A 14711-nucleotide genomic window follows, 5' to 3' on the forward strand; every position below is an offset into this window, starting at 1 on the left:
TTGGCATTGATGTACTGGGACAGATGTTCTCAATATAGTAAGTAAAAAAATAGTTTATAATAGACTGTATATTATGAGGTGAAATTCATACATATTACTCCTAATTGATAGCAGTGGTCATGTCTGAGTGGTTAATTTTTTGGCCTTAATATTTGAGGGTTTTTCTGTGTGTTCTTTTCAAAGTAAAGCTATGTATATGTATGTAGACACACACACACACACACACACACACACACACACACACCTTTTATGTCTGAAGAACACACACAGAGCTGATTGTGTCCTTAGTGCCGTCTCTGCGCACACGTCCTTCCACACCATCCTCTTTGGAGATGCTTCTGCGGCCGTGATGGTGCAGAACTAGCCTTGCTTGTCTCACAGAGTGTTCTGCAGAGTGGCTCGTGTGCCCTGGAGGCCTGAAGGGTCTTTACAGATTGATCACTTGCTGAGATCCAAGTGGGCTTGAAGTCCAAATGAAAACAAGTGCACGTGCTTGGTGGAGCAAGAAAAATAAAACCAGAAAGCAAAACCAAACAGCTCTCATCATCTGTTGTTTGGAAAGGAAACTCAGGCTTCAGGGCTGCTTAAACCCCCAGAAAAGACTTGGCTTTGAGCCAGCTGCAGGACCCTCACCCTATCCCTTGCCTTCCTCAAAACAGCATGTCAGTGCTGCTTAATGCTAGACAAGGTGCTGGGGGACCCCTATTTTTGGAACAGTTTGTAGAAATGTAATTTAAACTCATCACACTTGTCACTAAGAGCCAGGAGGCCTCCGGGGGTCTGTGGGACTCTAGAATATGCTGAAGTGGTCATTCCCATCAGAAAATCAGATGGCCAGACTCTGTTCCCATCCCAGATGACAAAAGCAGAGAGCCTGGACGTCAAAGGACAGCCTGAGAGACAGGAGATTGAGTGGTGCTGACCTCGCAGTGGGGGAGGGATGCTTTGGGGAAAGGGAGGCACAAAGGTCTTCTCTGGGAGGTGGCAAAACAGAGAATTGGGTGTGGAGCGGCAACAAATAGCCCAGAATCTTGGCTCGTGGCCTGGAGGTGCGAGACCACCCACAGCGCCCGCCCTGGAGGCAGCTGCTGGCCTGGTAACCATTTCAGCAAAGGCCATGCTAGCACAACAATGTGAACGCTTGTAGGGCCTGGGCCTGAGACTAAACAGTCCCCAAACACCTCTGACCCACCGGGAGGCAGCCTCTGGGAGTTTTTGTTATCATAATGAGATGCAGAGAAAGCAGCCTGGCTCTTTAACTGGTCTCCTCTTCTCCTCTTGTTTAGAGATCTGAGTGAAAACCAGATCCAGGGGATCCCGCGGAAGGCGTTCCGGGGCATCGCTGACGTGAAGAATCTGTAAGTGCTATTTTTGTTGCTTTGCTGCAGATGTGGTTCACGCGGGCTCCCTGGCCAGGATGAGGGGGAGAGAAGGGACAGGAGGGTGGTTTGGACATCTTCAGAGATTGAGGGCCGTGTGTAAGTGTTTTCCACAGCAGCTTCACAAAGCCCTGCGCTTCCTGGCCATTCCACAAGCATTGGAATCCCACACCTGGGTCAGAGCCTCACGTCACACAAGCTGGACGGCCTTGGTGCAAGTCATTATCAACTTCTGTAAAATAGGGACCATAGTGTGGATGTTGTATGTGCTAAGAAAATGTTTTTTAAAAAAGGAAATGATTCATTCTTAGTATTGAGTAAACTGGAGCTTTGATGATGATGATGATGATGATGAAGATCTCTTATAATCAGTCCCAAGAGAGACCCCTGGGACTTACATCCCAGGACCTTGGGGAAATGTAGCCAAATCCATTTCCTTTATGCTAGATTTTTGCTTGCTTTTTACTTTTTATTTTAAAATCATCATTGATTGACAGGATGTTTTTTTTAAAAAAAGAAATAGGGCCCAGATCCATGTGCCAATTCCCCAGTGGTGACACCTTACAAACCAGGAGCCAACAGCAACACCAGGAAATTGGTGTTGGTGCCATCCACAGACTCACCTTCAGACTTCCCAGGTACCCACACTTAAGCTCACACATGCACTTGTTTGTGTGCACATGGATGACTTAAGCGTGGGTAGCTGTGTGCAGTTTGATCTCAGGTAGAGTTGTCCTGCCATCACCAAGGTCAAGTTCCATCTCTGAACTCACCAAATAATCCTGATCCTTTCCTATCTGACCCCAGGCTTTGCTCTTATCAGTGACTCCTGGGCCCTTACTTCACATGGTGTGTGCCTTCTGAACTCTATATACACCTATGCCCATGGGCTGGGGACATGTTTTTGGAAAGGGCCACAGAAGACAGTCTGGTTTGACTGAAGAAGCCAGTCTGCCCTCCAGCCTCAAATTCAATTTGAGAAGTATGGAAGGAGACTAGGAAGGAAGGAAGGAGAAAAAGAAGGGAAGGGAGAAAAGAGACAGAAAGAAAGAGAGAGAGAGAGAGAGAGAGAAAGAGAGAGAGAGAGAACCTACTTTAACTGTCACTTTTCCCTATAACAAATGGAGGGGCTTGAGTTTCCTGGCACACCCTAGGGAAGTTGATGATGGCTTCCAGATGCGTGTTATCTGCCTCCCCCGTGGCTGGGCCTCAGCAGGAAAGCTTTTGGTGTTTAACGTGCAAAGAACACAGGGGGCAGAGGCATCTGTGGGAGTGGAGGGACAGGGAGGCAGAGAGGACTTCGAAGGGGGCTCTGGGACAGAGGCTGCCTGCTGCGTCCACTAGAAGTGTTTGCTGAAGAGCAGGAGAGGGTGGGACAGGCACAGCCACACAGCCATGAGCCCCTTTGCAGGACATGTGTAGCCTCACTGAAGAAATAACTTCTGGGCTACAGTGTGGCTCAGTGGTAGAGTGCTTGTCTATCATGCTTAAGGCCCAGGATTTAATCCTGGGTGCTGCAAAAAAAAAAAAAAAAAAAGGGGCTGGGGGTCAGGGAGGGTGGAAGAAAGAAGGAACTTCTTAACTTTTTTCCACCTCCTCTTGAAAAGAAGACACAAACCAAACCTAATAGATAAATAATGATGGACACTTTCTCAGCCAGAGGTGGTACTTTTAACATTTCAAAGCATTTTTCCAACATTTCATTCCTTAGATTTTAGGAACTTAAGAGTGAACAAATGAATCAAAACCAATATATTGTGTTAATCAGCATCCCAGAACTTCAGGGCAGGAGAAAATAGAAGCCCAGAGAGGGGCAGTGACTATCTCAAGGTCAACTGTCACCTGGCTTCCTAATGATTGAGCCCCAAGTGAATGTATTATATATATAAAGATCTGAGTCTGGAGGATGGAGCACTAGGCAAACGCTCAACCACTGAGCTACATCAACAGTCCATGGCACTGATATTAAATGGATCGGTTATAAACCAGACATAATGTAATGATGTAGAAGCGTGGCCATATAGTTACGAATTACATTTTTGATTCTCAAGAAAGTGATTAAATCCCACGGTGATTATTAATTGTTGTTCATGTTTATTGGGCTTTGTGTTTTTATTATTGAGAGTTTACAAGAGTTGTTTTAACTCTTATAATGTCTTTAACCATGCAAAGGCCTTAGAGGTGAAAGGTTCGAAATGCCTAAGTTACCCCAGCATGTGGCGTCAGGCCCACCTTCTAGAAAGAAGTGTACGAAAATACAGTTTGAGTAGCCCTTTTCCTAAATGCCTGGACCAGAAGTGTGAAATATTTGCATATACAGGAGATATTGTAGGGATGGAACCCAAGTTCTAACACAATTCTTTTTTGCTTCATATCCACTTTATGCACTTAGCCTGAAGCTGTTTTTATACCATGTTTTTAATAATTCTGTGCATGAAACAGTTTCCCCGTGTGGACTTTTCCATTTGTGGTGTCCTCTCCGTGCTCAAAAGGTTGGGTTTTTGACTTAGGACTGTTCAGCCTTTATTTATTTCTGAAGAGCCTGAGCTCAGCAGGAGTCGGCTTCTGTTTTGTTCATACCCAGAACCAGCACGTGGTCCTGGGGGAAGAAGGAGTTGCAGAATCAACTTGCCAAACTAAGGGCTGTTGAACGCTTTGTGCTCCTAAGCAATCGGCGACGCACTTGTGGGGCAGAACCCCTGAGACCCCAGAAGCATAATTCTTGTTCTCAGGGGACAAATAGGATAACCGGGGACAAGAAATATGTCCACCCAAGAGAAAGTTCAGTAAAATACCAGTCAACAAGAAAAGGCAAATGAGTGCCTGTGTACAGCCAGAGGCTGTCAGAGAAGAAAAATAGCTTTTGGCAATGTGGCTACTGTATGAATTATACCTGTTCTAGGTGCTAAGTCTGTGACCTTTGTCATATGACACTTCTAGCCTAGGTTTCAACCATTGTAACATAAGGACGAGAATTGGACCTACCTCCCAGGATTTTTGTTAAGGTTAATGCAATTATGCATATGGAACAACTCATAAAGGTATTTAGAAAGTTCTTGCTGCTGTTGCTGCTGTATTCCTTTGTTACTAACAGTGAAGATTTTAGCTGGTCCTGAACAATATTAGAATTCTGAATAAATGAGGCAGATGATGCACATAGGCCTCCAGAGGTGTGTGTGTCAGGGGGCACACACAGTGACATCTCCTGGCTTTGGGGGGATGATGAGGCAGAACAGTAGGTGACGAGGTTAGAGAGGTGGTAGCCAGACAGTGGTGCCTTGCCTGCAAGGAGGCACAAGCACCAAAAAAATGGCCGGCTTCTGACCCAGAGTAGGTCAAGGCAAAAACCATTCTGAAAGAGGAACCAAGGACAGGAGGAGGTGGCGAAGGAAGGGCTGGGGCAGGAGATGAGGCTATGGCGAGCTGGGGAGAGAGCAGTCAGAAGTCAAGAAAGGAGGAGTCCAAAGCAAGCCACCCGTGGGGACCAAGCCAGCAGAACTTGGTGACAAAGGGTTTCTAGAGGCAGGAGCAAAAGAAGTATCAAATTAGAGTTCCAGGCTCCCAGAGTCAGGGCACGGTGGCAAGTCTCAGAGACATTCATCCACACACCCATCAAAATATCGTTTGAGCACCTGCTGAATGCCATTTCTGGGGAAAATGGAAGATAATGATCTGTGCAGATGTGTGAGCCCTGTCTTCTTGGAGCTGCCTCCTCAGAGGCTGAAAGGCTCTGGGGAGAGCCAGCCTTGGAGGATCAGGAGTTGGGTTGTAATAGTGCTGAGTATGAGTGATGTCCAGTCTCAGGGGCAGTGAAGACAGAGCCCCTTCTGTGTTTTAGGATACTGGTGGATCTGCCCATCCTCTCTTGTTTCTGCTAGTTGAAGGAACATGCTATAACCCCCTACATCTCTGGACCCCAGCTTTCCTGGTTTTATTAAACATGAGGGAGTTAGACTAAATAGCCCTATTGTCCTAAGAGAAAATGTCATGTGGGTAATCGGAGATGTAGGATTGGAGCTGAGACTACATTTGTGGAGGGTTAGCACCCAGTGGAAGTGATAATGAATTGTAGATTTAAATGCACCTGGGGGCTGAGGGCGGAGCTCAGTGGTAGAGAGTTGTGATTAGCATGTGCAAGGTCCTGGGTTCAGTTCCCAGCACCACACTCACACAAAACAGATGCTTTGTAGAAATTAAGTTAGTATAAAACCTGTTAAAGAAATATGTGTCCATCACCCATGTGGAGGGTGTCTACCTTGCGAGTAATCAATAGCAAGCTTTAAATCTCAGGGGTGTACATCCTTGCCCTCTTCTGAAAACCAAGCCCCCAGCCTTTCCCATCACATTGTGTGAGCTCACGGGATATAATTAAGCTCAGAGTTGCCTTCCCTGACCCTCTAAGGCAGCCCCTACCTCCACTGTCTTCCTTCCCTACCCCATGACCCACTGATATTTCTTTACCTGTTACCTTAAGTAAAATAGGAGTGGAAGATAAATTCTTGGAGTACATTATCAGGCTTCAAACTAAATGATATGTGAAATGACAGCTGATTAGGACTATGCATGACACCATATGCTTTATGATGAGGAGAAAATCAAGGATTGTCTATTTTTGAAAAATAATTCAAAATGTAGTCTTGACATGAATTGTCTTTGCTTGCTCTGACATTTCCCTTTAAGAAGAAAGGGACTGCAATACCCCCATTTTCCAGATTGTAAAATGAAGTGTCCTGGGCTTCCCACCCAGCCAGCCATTGGTGACACACCCAGCATTTTGTGGACTCTAGCCAGATACTTCCGTCTGCTCAGATTCCCCCATATGCCAGCCAGGGGGAAATGCTGCTGGAGGCTGGAGCCCCACTCACCTGAGCAAGCAGCCAAGTGTGTGACTTATCAAATCCAGGAGAAGGGATGCAGGGTGTCTGACACCGGTGGAACTGGGAGCCATTAGTGTGCCACTGGTGCTCAAGGGAGCTGGCACCCTGCCCCCTCCCAGGCAGTGGAAGGAAGCCCCTAATTGCTTCCTGCTTCTCCAGAGAGGAGAAAGAGTAATTAGCCGGGGATGCTACTCCACGCAATTACTGAAAGCTGGATTTATGGGCTGGTCCCATTCTCTGCTGCCTGTCTGGAAGCACGAGGGGTGCTATATTTAAAAAGAGACAGGCAGTTATCTGAACAAATTGATCTGGAGAAAGACCCACAGAGGGACTGACCTGTGGACCGGCATGCACCATGCCCGTATTAAATGCCTACTATATGCAAATACTGAGCTAGTCCTGCCGGATACGGAAGAAAGAGAAATCTCGACCAGAAAGATATAGAGATAGGACAGAAAGAAAGGAATCGGGAAAAAAAAAGGGAAATGATGACAAGCCACCATCCAACGGAGCGTAATAAGAAAAAGACAAAAAACAGTATAAATTGTGTTTTTTTTTTTAAGTCCCCTTGTCCTGTCTTTCTGAGCAGTTATGTTTTCCTCTGTTTTTCGGTTTCTATTTGTGAGGACTCTGTAGGACATGCATTCCAGAAGGGAAAATCAATAGCCCCTGTCTCTGCCAGCTAGCAGAATTTGGAATTGACGGCTGCAAAACAAAGCCAGGCGGGCGGCCTTTGTGTTCTCTCTTAGTCTGTGCTTCGCACTGCCGGAGTCTGCCCTCCCGCTTTCCTGAGATTAATGAGGGCTGTCTCCGCCCCAGTGAGCAGGCGGTCATCTTGTGTGAGGGGAGGGACCCCAGCACCCATTCACTAGTAGCATCTTCGCCTGCTAGTCCAAATGCAGCCCTTGTCTAGAATGGCATCCATGCTCCTGGTGCCCCACCAGGTGCTACATGATCTGGGTCCTATCTGGCTCATCTCATGCTTCCTGTGTACATATTCATTCTCTGAAGGCCCTGAGCTCCTTCCTGCCACAGGACCTTTGCACTTGTGGGTCCCTTTGCATAGGATGCTATACAATTTCAGCCCTCCACACAGCCAGCTCTTTCTGATCTGAGGGCTCAGCTCAGAGTTGCCTTCCCTGACCCATCTAAGGTAGCCCCCACCTCCACTGCCCTCCTTTCCTACCCCATGACCCAGTGATATTTCTTCAAAGCAATCATCACCCTTTAAAATTATCTTGTTCCTTTATTTATCAACTCATCTGTGTATGTCACACAGAGATTTTGCCTGTCTGGGTCACTGGCTGATGTCTGCCATGCCCAAACTGTTCATGGCAGAGAGGAAGGTTGACTAAAGCCACATCAAAGGAATGAATCTGTTTGTTCACTCCACAAGCACTTGCTGAAGCCTGTTACCCAGCAGCAATTACGTGCAATTGTTAAAATGTCTCATATGAAAGTAATATTATAGGAAGGGTAAGACCCTACAGTCCAGCAAGAAGGCAGACTGATAAACCAATAGTTGCAGAACATGGGCCAGGGCTCCAATGGAGGTAAGGACAAGGACATGGGAAAGCCCAAGGAGACACATCTGATTCTGGCTTCACTTAGAAAATGGTAACGGGCTTTTGAAGGATGAGTTCATACAGGCAAGGGGCATTCCCAGCAAAAGGGAAAGCTTGTGAAAAGTCAGCAAGATTTGCAAAGGGACAGAGGTATGTGAAAGGGATGATGTTTCTCAGAGCTTGGGGCTGGAGCACACCCAGCAGTTTGAGGCAGTAAAGGGAGATGAGGCAGAGAGCTGAGGGAGGACCTTGAAGACCATGATCTGGGGAGCACGGGGGATCCACAGAAGGGCTTTTAACAGAGAAGGGACACAATTGGATCACCATTCAAGATAGACAGCTCCAGCAACAGCGGGGAGAGGGCATTGCCCAGAGGAGACAGTGACGCTGGGGCAGGGGTAAGGAGATTGTGCGGCTGATCAGGAATCCTGGGGGTCAGGATCAGGCAGAGAAAGTGGGCCCAAGAGGCAGGGTCCAAATGCAGAGGCATGAGGGCTAACTGGGGGGTTGAGAGGGGTGGTTGAACTGAGTGCCTGAGGTGGGCTTCTGTGCAAGTCACCTCTATGGACTCTGACGGGCATGGGAATGTGCCCAGCTCTCCTCATGAAAGGAAGCTGCAGCTTAAAGTGGGACTGGGGAATTCCACCTGGGCAAGGCAGGACAACCCTGCTCCTCCACCTTCCTAGGGCGGTGAGCTGCCCGGGCTTTTCTGCTCTGCAATCCTGGCTGAGCCCGTCAGGTCCAGAACTGCTGCTAGAGGAAGTTGCACTGAACTCCAGTTGGCTAAGACTATCCAAACAAGTCGCCTAAAGGAAGGGATGGCAGATGCCTTCCTTCCTCTCTCCCTCTCTCCCTCTCTTCCTCTCTCCCTCTCTCCCTTCCTTCCCTTCTTCCATTTTTCTATTCTTTCTTCCATAAATCATCTTGAGCTGTTACTCTTACCAGGCCCAAAGCTAGTCCTGGAAATAAAAAAATGATTAAGATACAGCCCATGCTCTTAAGATTTCTTTTTTCTTTCTTTCTTTTTTTTTTTTTGGTCGAAAAGGGAGAGGAACAAATACATGAAGAGCATTTGATCTGCATGCCCCTAGAGTGCTCTTCTCTAGCGGCCCTGTGGCCAGTGGGCTAAGTGCTCAATAAATACCAGTTGATTTGTTAAAGATTTGGACACAGGGGGCTTATGAGATATTTGCCATTGACTGAGATTTTTAGCTCCAAAGAGAAATGAAAAGGGCTTAAGGGGAGAGGAGATGGATATTACTGTGGCAATCACACTCAGAGACTCTAGTAACTGTTGATGTTCTGAAATGAGAAAAAAAAAAAAAAAAAGAGAAGAAACAGGTAAATTAGACTACATCAGACCGGCAGAGATATGGGAGGCTGTGGTAAGTGCCCCATCCCAGAAGTTGTACCTGGGCTGGGAAGTTGCATGGGTGACAAGCATTCCTTCCAGGCCACAATTATACTGTTGCATAGACTTTATTGGTGGTCCTCTGTTGGGCTTCGAGTATTTCCCCCGACACTCCATCCTACATTATAACTGTCTTCATCTGCAAGCTGTACAAAGGGGGAGGCCAGGCTGCCTTGTCCAGTGTTTGATGTTCAAGAAGTAGGCCTGTGCCTGGCCTCTAGTAGGTGCTCAATGAATAATGAAAGACAAATGGATGAACAAATACCTTTCAAAAGAAAGAGACACTCACATTTAGAGGACACCAAAGCCCTGAATGAGGAAGATGATTATATCACAGGAGCCAAGAATAAAATCAAGGCATCAAGAATAAGCCCAGGGAAGCCTTTGTGTTTTCTAAGATAACGGAGACTGTTATTCTTGATCCAGCATTAAAATTTATTATCTGGGACAATTTTATTTGCAAACCAATTTTTTAAAAATGCATGACAGATATTTAACCCCTCTGAGCACAAAATCCCCAGGAAGCAAAGTTGTTAAAACAAGTATCATGGCTCTGGGACCCTTAGGTTGGACACAGGGAGCTTATGGAATATTTGCCGTTGTCTGGGATTTTATCTGAGATATTTAGCTCTAAAGAGGAATGAAAATGGCTTAAGAAGAAAGGAAATGAGTATTACTGTGGGGATCACACTCAGAGACTCTAGTAACTACTGATGTCCTCATTCTCTATCTTATTGGGGTCAATTGAGGACAGTGATTTTAAAGTATAAGTTTTAGGTCAGATCTGGGCTTTTTGTTTGTTTGTTTTTTAATTCCAGTTTGGCTTCTGACTATCTGTGTGACTGGACAATTTTCCTAACTACTCTGAGCCTTGCTCTCTTAATGTATAAAATGGGGAAAATACTAGAAAGGACTCAAACAGAAATTATGAATTCAACATTTGTACAATACGCTATTGTTTTCAAAAAGCCTTCCTACATACTGTTTAATTACCCCAGCAACTTTGCAGATCATTAGAGAGAAGCTTATTTTTCTCTAGACATTAAAGGGGAAATTGAGATCCAAAGAAATTCAGGAACTGTCTCAAGGAGAGGGAGTGGGTCATGTGGACTCTCTCAGGATCCCTCAGCCCGGACTCCGAGTTGGTGTTTTTCTGAGTGGTTAGCTGGGAAATCTCTGAGATTCGGGAGGCTGGAGCACAGTTTGAAGGAAGCAGCAGATGCAGCTCAATGGGGAGAATTAGAAGGTGGTTTTGCCTTCCAGCTCCAGCTAAGACCAGAGGCACGAGCAAACAGGCTGTGACTGTCACAGCCCAAGAAGGATTTCTGAGACCATCGAGATTGTCCAGAAGTGTGACCCTCCTGGTTTGGTTTCTAATGAAAAGACTACTCTCTAGAGCAGCTTCACGTTTACAGAAGAATAGGGAGGAAAGTACAGGGCATTCATGATGCCCACAACTCCACAGTGCTGTACCCAGGCATATTCTCCCACTAGTAACACCTCATGGGGGTGACAATTGTTGTGATCTCTGACTTAATATGGGGTCATTATTAACTGACACCCATTAAGGCTCATCCTTCATGTCGCATGTTCTGTGGGTTTGGGTTAAATGTACAGTGACGCATAGCTATCATTACAGCACAGTCTTACTGCCCTAAAACTCCCGTGCTCTGCCTATTGATGCTTCTCCGTTTCTGAGCCCAAAAATATAAGCTTTCAAATGAGCAGATAAAGCTCTTCATCTTTTCAAAATAGCTTACATTTATTCAGTTTTTCAGAGTATTAAAAACTAGTGAGATCCTGACTCAATGGTTAAGTACCTCTGAGTTCCCTGATACAAAAAAAACAAAAAACAAAAAACTAGAGTCTTAGGGGCTGGAGGTATGGCTTGGTGGTAGAGCATGTGCCTAACATGTGCTAGGCCCTGGGTTCCATCCCCAGCATAAAACAAAAAGTTTTCTTTTTAATTCTTTGGGAGATGATAAATGATATCCCCAGTAATTGCCATAGAGCAAGTCAGCAGGACCAGAGCCAGTTTCCCAGCCCCACATAAGGTACGAGCATTAGCATCTATCTTGCAGAGACTTATGGTCCACAGTACCTGCCCAGGCCTGGATCCTGCTGTCTGTGCAGGTGGGGAGGAGTTATGGCTCATAACCAAGCACCAGTCTCCAGAGTGGAATCCTGGTTCCTACCACCAGTGTGATCCTAAGCAAGGTCACACCTCTCCTTGTCTCAGTTTCTCCATGTTAAGTAGAAATAATATCACCCTCCTCATGCTATTATAAAAAATACTCATCTTGAGTGCTGCTTTGATTCCATCTGAGAGCATTAAATCAGCTCAAGTTGTCATATCTAACAGGCCAAATTTTCTCTTACTTGACAGATACAAAGAAAAAGGTTATGTTGACAGTGTTCTGCTCTAAAATAACCCTAACTTTAAAATATATGTGTATATACATCATCTATCCTTCTCTTATTTATTTCAGCAAAGATAACTTGTTCTCCTTTATGGGTTATAATGAACCAAGCATATAATAAGTCAGAGGAAAATAGAGGGTACACTCTCCACCCACTCTGACCCCTCACCCTGTTCCCTCTAAGGCACAGAAAGTACTAAAAAAAAAAAAAAACAAAACAAAAAAAAACAGGAGTGCTGTTCAGAGACAGCTCTGCCATTAACTACTGCCTTCCCATGGAAGGCTGAATTATGGCCCCCAAAATGCCCACATCCTAATTCTGGGATGTTTGATTCCATATCCTCTGCAACAAAAAGCACTATGCAGATGTGATTAGATTAAGGATCTTGAAATGGATAGATCATCTGGGGTTATTCAGGTGAACACAGTGTCTTAACAAGGGTCTTTATCAAAGAAAAGACATGTTCTGGAAGCAGAGAGAAGGCCACGTGACACAGGGACTTGTGGTCCACAGCACCTGCCCAGGCCTACCTGGATGGTCCCTAATCTGTTAGGAGCTTCCAGAAGGAACACAGTCTAGCCCACACCTTGACATTAGCCCACTGAAACCAGCCAGGGCTTCCATCCTCCTGGACTCTGAGAAAATTAATTCATGTTGTTTTAAACCACCATATTTCTGGTAATTCGTTGCAGCAACTGTAGCAAACCAATACTAGTGCCACCTCAGCTGTCACTTAAGCTCTTGGTCTCAGTTTCCTCATCTATTAAAATAAATCATTGGCATATGATCAGCAGATTTCAAATTGTACTCTAAGAAACTCTACCATTTTAAGAGACTGCAAATAAGACGTCACTTTTCAATAATGATAAAGATCTAAATCATCTCTTTAGACATTAGCGTTCAACATGAGATTTTGTGCAACAAAGAGCATAGTGAGAAAAAATAAATAAAAGCCTTGAAAATCACTAGACTGGATAGATAATCTTCCAGGTCTGTTTAGATGGTAGAGTTTGATGATTCTTTGAGATCATCTTCCAGGAGGGAAAAACAGAGAGGAGCTAGGCCTTGGCAGTGAGATAAAACTCAAGAACAGCACCACAAACCCAGACCAGGTAGGGGCTGCAGAAAAGAGTATCAGAATTATGCCCAACTGGTCACCAAGCTGGACTTGTAGCGGGGTTGAGGGGCTGAGCTGGGCTGGGCTCACTGAGCAAAGTTGGATGTTACCTGAGAGGTGATTTTCTAGAATGGGCTGAGAGCTTCAGTCTCCCAAGGATTGGTTCACGATTCTGCAGCAGGGCTGAATCCATCAGTGTTCCTGCCCACCCTACCTTCCTGCTTTAGCCCGGGATAAACTGTTCTGCATCTGAAGGAAATGACTAGGAGAATTCTCCCAAGCTCTGGTGCATAAAGCTTGCTCAGCCAGGGATCAAAAAATATTTGCTGTGTGAATAAAGAAGCTGTTTGTACAGGCTGTGGGGCTGGTGCTCAAAGCGTGCATTCTGGGCCCTGATAATGCCCGGGTGCATGCAGGTATTTTATGGAGCAGGCTGGTTGTATCAGAAGTGACAGATCCATGTGCACAGCTGGGGCCATGCCAGAGCAAAGCACTTCCCTATCTGCCACAAGTGCTCAGCTCTGTAAATGGGTGTGTTACATCCAGGGCTATTATTTGCCGTTGTAACCTTTTTTAAAGCTGTCTCTATGACCGGTCCCCAGGCGCAAGTGCACAAAACTGGATCACTTCTAAATGCCAGTGTTCTTGGATACTGTGTCTGTCAGGAAAACTACCTGGGCAGACAAATAAGTAATCAGTGGCTGAGGTTTCATTTACCCAGTGCAGGGTCTAACAGGAGGCTCAAGATTGTGCAGCTAGTTAGTATTCGGTTATGAAAGTGGCACTCCTTTCATAGAGACATTTCTTGAGCTCAGGGATGGTATATGTTCCTGAGATTTCTATGAAAGCCCATAACATTGGTAAGAGTGCCCACATCTCCTCCCTGTCCCCCACTCAGAATGAACAGAGGCTGCCTCAAGAAAGGAGTAGCCACCTAGAACAGAAGCACTCTGCTCCTAGGTGTAAGTCCTCACAGGGCCCTGACTAGGCACCAGACTCAACTCTCAGTGATTTGTATCTATTATCTCCTTTGATCACAGAAACATTGTGATTATTAACAGTTCACAGGTGTTAAAATGCAGACACATAAAAGTGAAGTGATTTTCCCAAGGTCACAGAGCTGGGATTTGAACTCAGAGAGCTAAAATCTAGAGTGTGTCACCTGAACCATTAGCTGTACTGTTTGAGGGCCCAGGTTAAATCTACAAGGGAAAGAAAGATAGTTAAAGAGGGAAGGGAAAGGAAGAGGAAGTGATTTTGCCTGGAAATACAGACTTCCAGTGTCTCTGGAAAAATCCATTGTGTTAGCACTGGATCCCTTGCCCAGGCCAGGGCTGAGTTGCAGCTTGGCTTCTGTCCCCTGCAGTGCTGTTTTACTTGTCCTGCAAACTTCTAGAGAGTTCCATTATCATCTACACTCATTTAAAGGAGGCATTAGTTACCTTGTCCACCTTAGAAAGACTCCCAGTCTTTGGTGGAATAACCGGGGTTTCCTCTTTGTGCTTCACTAATTGGTGAATCCTGAGCCCTCTGCTTTCTCTCTCTTATTTTTCTTTCTTGGAAAAGATCAGAGAATTGGTTCTTATAAAGCCCTGACAAGGTATATCAGACCCAGTTCTGGGTTAACCCTTACCTGAGCCATAATTTTAAGTGTAAAATTTAAATGAGATGCCATGTGGGAAAAACTTAGCACACACTTGGCACAAAGTAGATGTTCAATAAATATTACCATTCTGCACCCCACACTCATGTATCCTGCCCCTTTCTTGATGCAATGAGAGGCTATCTATCTCACAGTGGAGATATTGGGGCTGGAGGAAAGGGAGAGTTTGGTGATTTGGATTGGTGGTCTTGGGAATTGCCTCTGATCTGATATGTCAAAGTTAAGCCCTTCAGTAAGGGCTTATAAACTCAGATATCACAAGTTAACAAGTGACAGTT

General features: G+C 45.5%; 1 protein-coding gene across 1 annotated transcript in view; it reads left to right on the forward strand.

Moving 5' to 3' along the window:
* The window catches only part of SLIT3 (slit guidance ligand 3), a 575787-nt gene that overhangs the window by 387675 nt on the left and 173401 nt on the right, over positions 1-14711 (forward strand). Inside the window, exon 5 of the mRNA XM_081292656.1 lies at positions 1287-1358. Coding sequence (XP_081148782.1) covers positions 1287-1358 — 72 coding nt within the window. The remainder of the gene's footprint in view (positions 1-1286; positions 1359-14711) is intronic.

Source organism: Spermophilus citellus, assembly GCF_964194105.1.
Source record: "Spermophilus citellus genome assembly, chromosome: 1".
NCBI classification, from domain to species: Eukaryota; Metazoa; Chordata; class Mammalia; order Rodentia; family Sciuridae; genus Spermophilus; species Spermophilus citellus.